General features: G+C 40.3%; 1 protein-coding gene across 6 annotated transcripts in view; it reads right to left on the reverse strand.

Annotated features, from left to right (window-relative positions):
- The window catches only part of LOC135262861 (kelch-like protein 13), a 49,012-nt gene extending 48,596 nt beyond the window's left edge, over window positions 1–416 (reverse strand). For 2 of the 6 annotated variants that reach the window (XM_064350191.1, XM_064350190.1), the window contains exon 1: window positions 236–416. In XM_064350191.1, coding sequence (XP_064206261.1) covers window positions 236–401 — 166 coding nt within the window. In that variant the 5' untranslated portion in view covers window positions 402–416. The other 4 variants (XM_064350193.1, XM_064350192.1, XM_064350194.1 and 1 more) reach the window with 2 other exon arrangements.
- Between the last annotated feature and the right edge of the window lie 955 nt (window positions 417–1,371).

Genomic DNA, 1,371 nt, shown 5'->3' on the forward strand with positions numbered 1-1,371 from the left:
TATTACAATGCTACAGATTTCAGTTAGCAACAAGCTATAACATCAAATTGCCATAGTTGCGACCTGGCATGTCAAATTGCATCAACTTCCCAGTGAAAGGATTTGTTGAAATCAGAAGAAATACAGACGTCCGTTAGAATGTTTTTACACTTGCTAACCGCTCTTTGTCCAAATATGGGACCTCTGAGCTCTAGCTATCAATCTAAAATCACGTTCAAATTGTTAAATTTCATACCTGCCACTATCGCAGCTGCCCTTATTTGCCTCTTATTACTAGTCCTCCCTTTACACTCGCGGATCTCATTAGGTCCGCCCCGTCCGTTTCTACTGTTGTATGTAAGGAAACTCCAGCGGCAGCGCTGGTCAACGGCACAATCTAATGACAATCCATAGACATGCATATTTAAATAGACAGGAAAGCACGCCTTCAGCTAACCTAAGCTTCTGAAGCCCCGGAAGTAAGCCTGTGATGCGCATGCTGAGTTCAAAACATTGGAACTGCCTTAGAAATGAATGGGAAATATCAGACTTTTGATGACAAAATAAAATTTCCCCGATTGTATTTTGAAATTCGATTAACGATCGTTACGTTTCATATGAAAAGCAGATTGTGAAAATATGTAATAAAATATGTACATTTTAATCGATAATTTCCCAAAACTTCTGGACCTGCACAACCATTGTTTTAGAAACTGCTTCACATATTGAAAATTATGATCAGAAACATTGACCGATGAGGTATTCTTTGAATGTTAAATCACCTTGGATTTGTACATTGAATTCAATGGGCAGCAAACTCTTTTGTCCTGAACGTGCATAGTACAGGTTGTTTCCCGGTACTTCCTAGGCTTCACCGCCTGGCCCCTCCTATCCTCTCCAGTTTCGAGTTTGTAGGCTCTATTTGACAATCAGACATACAGGCCGAACCTTCCGCTGAAAATGTAAGGGCCTTTTTTCTCTCTTTATCTGTAGCTATGTTCTCCTAGCCTTGTTTTCTGCAGTTGAAAGTCTCACAGCCCAGTCCCCTTTAGCTCTGCAACAAATGAACATGTAGGTACTAATCTGACACAAGAATGCAGCTGCTTCAAGAATGCTATTATCCTCTGTCCTACATGACGAGGCCTGACTGTGTTTTGCGAACTGGTCCTGCAGGAACTTTTTTTATTGGATGCAGATTAAAAATACAGCAACTGTCTTGTTATTCGCTGGGTTCAAGAAATTTAATACAAACAACCCTTTAATCATTGCTGTCAAGCTGCCAGATGACTAGTTGTGAGGTTAAAAGTTTTTATAGGCTCACCTATAGGTTGCATGTTCTAATGTCTCTATCCTGTTCAATGTTCTGACTGATACATATCTGTGGTCTGCAGT

Source organism: Anguilla rostrata, chromosome 9 (genome assembly GCF_018555375.3).
Source record: "Anguilla rostrata isolate EN2019 chromosome 9, ASM1855537v3, whole genome shotgun sequence".
NCBI lineage: Eukaryota > Metazoa > Chordata > Actinopteri > Anguilliformes > Anguillidae > Anguilla > Anguilla rostrata.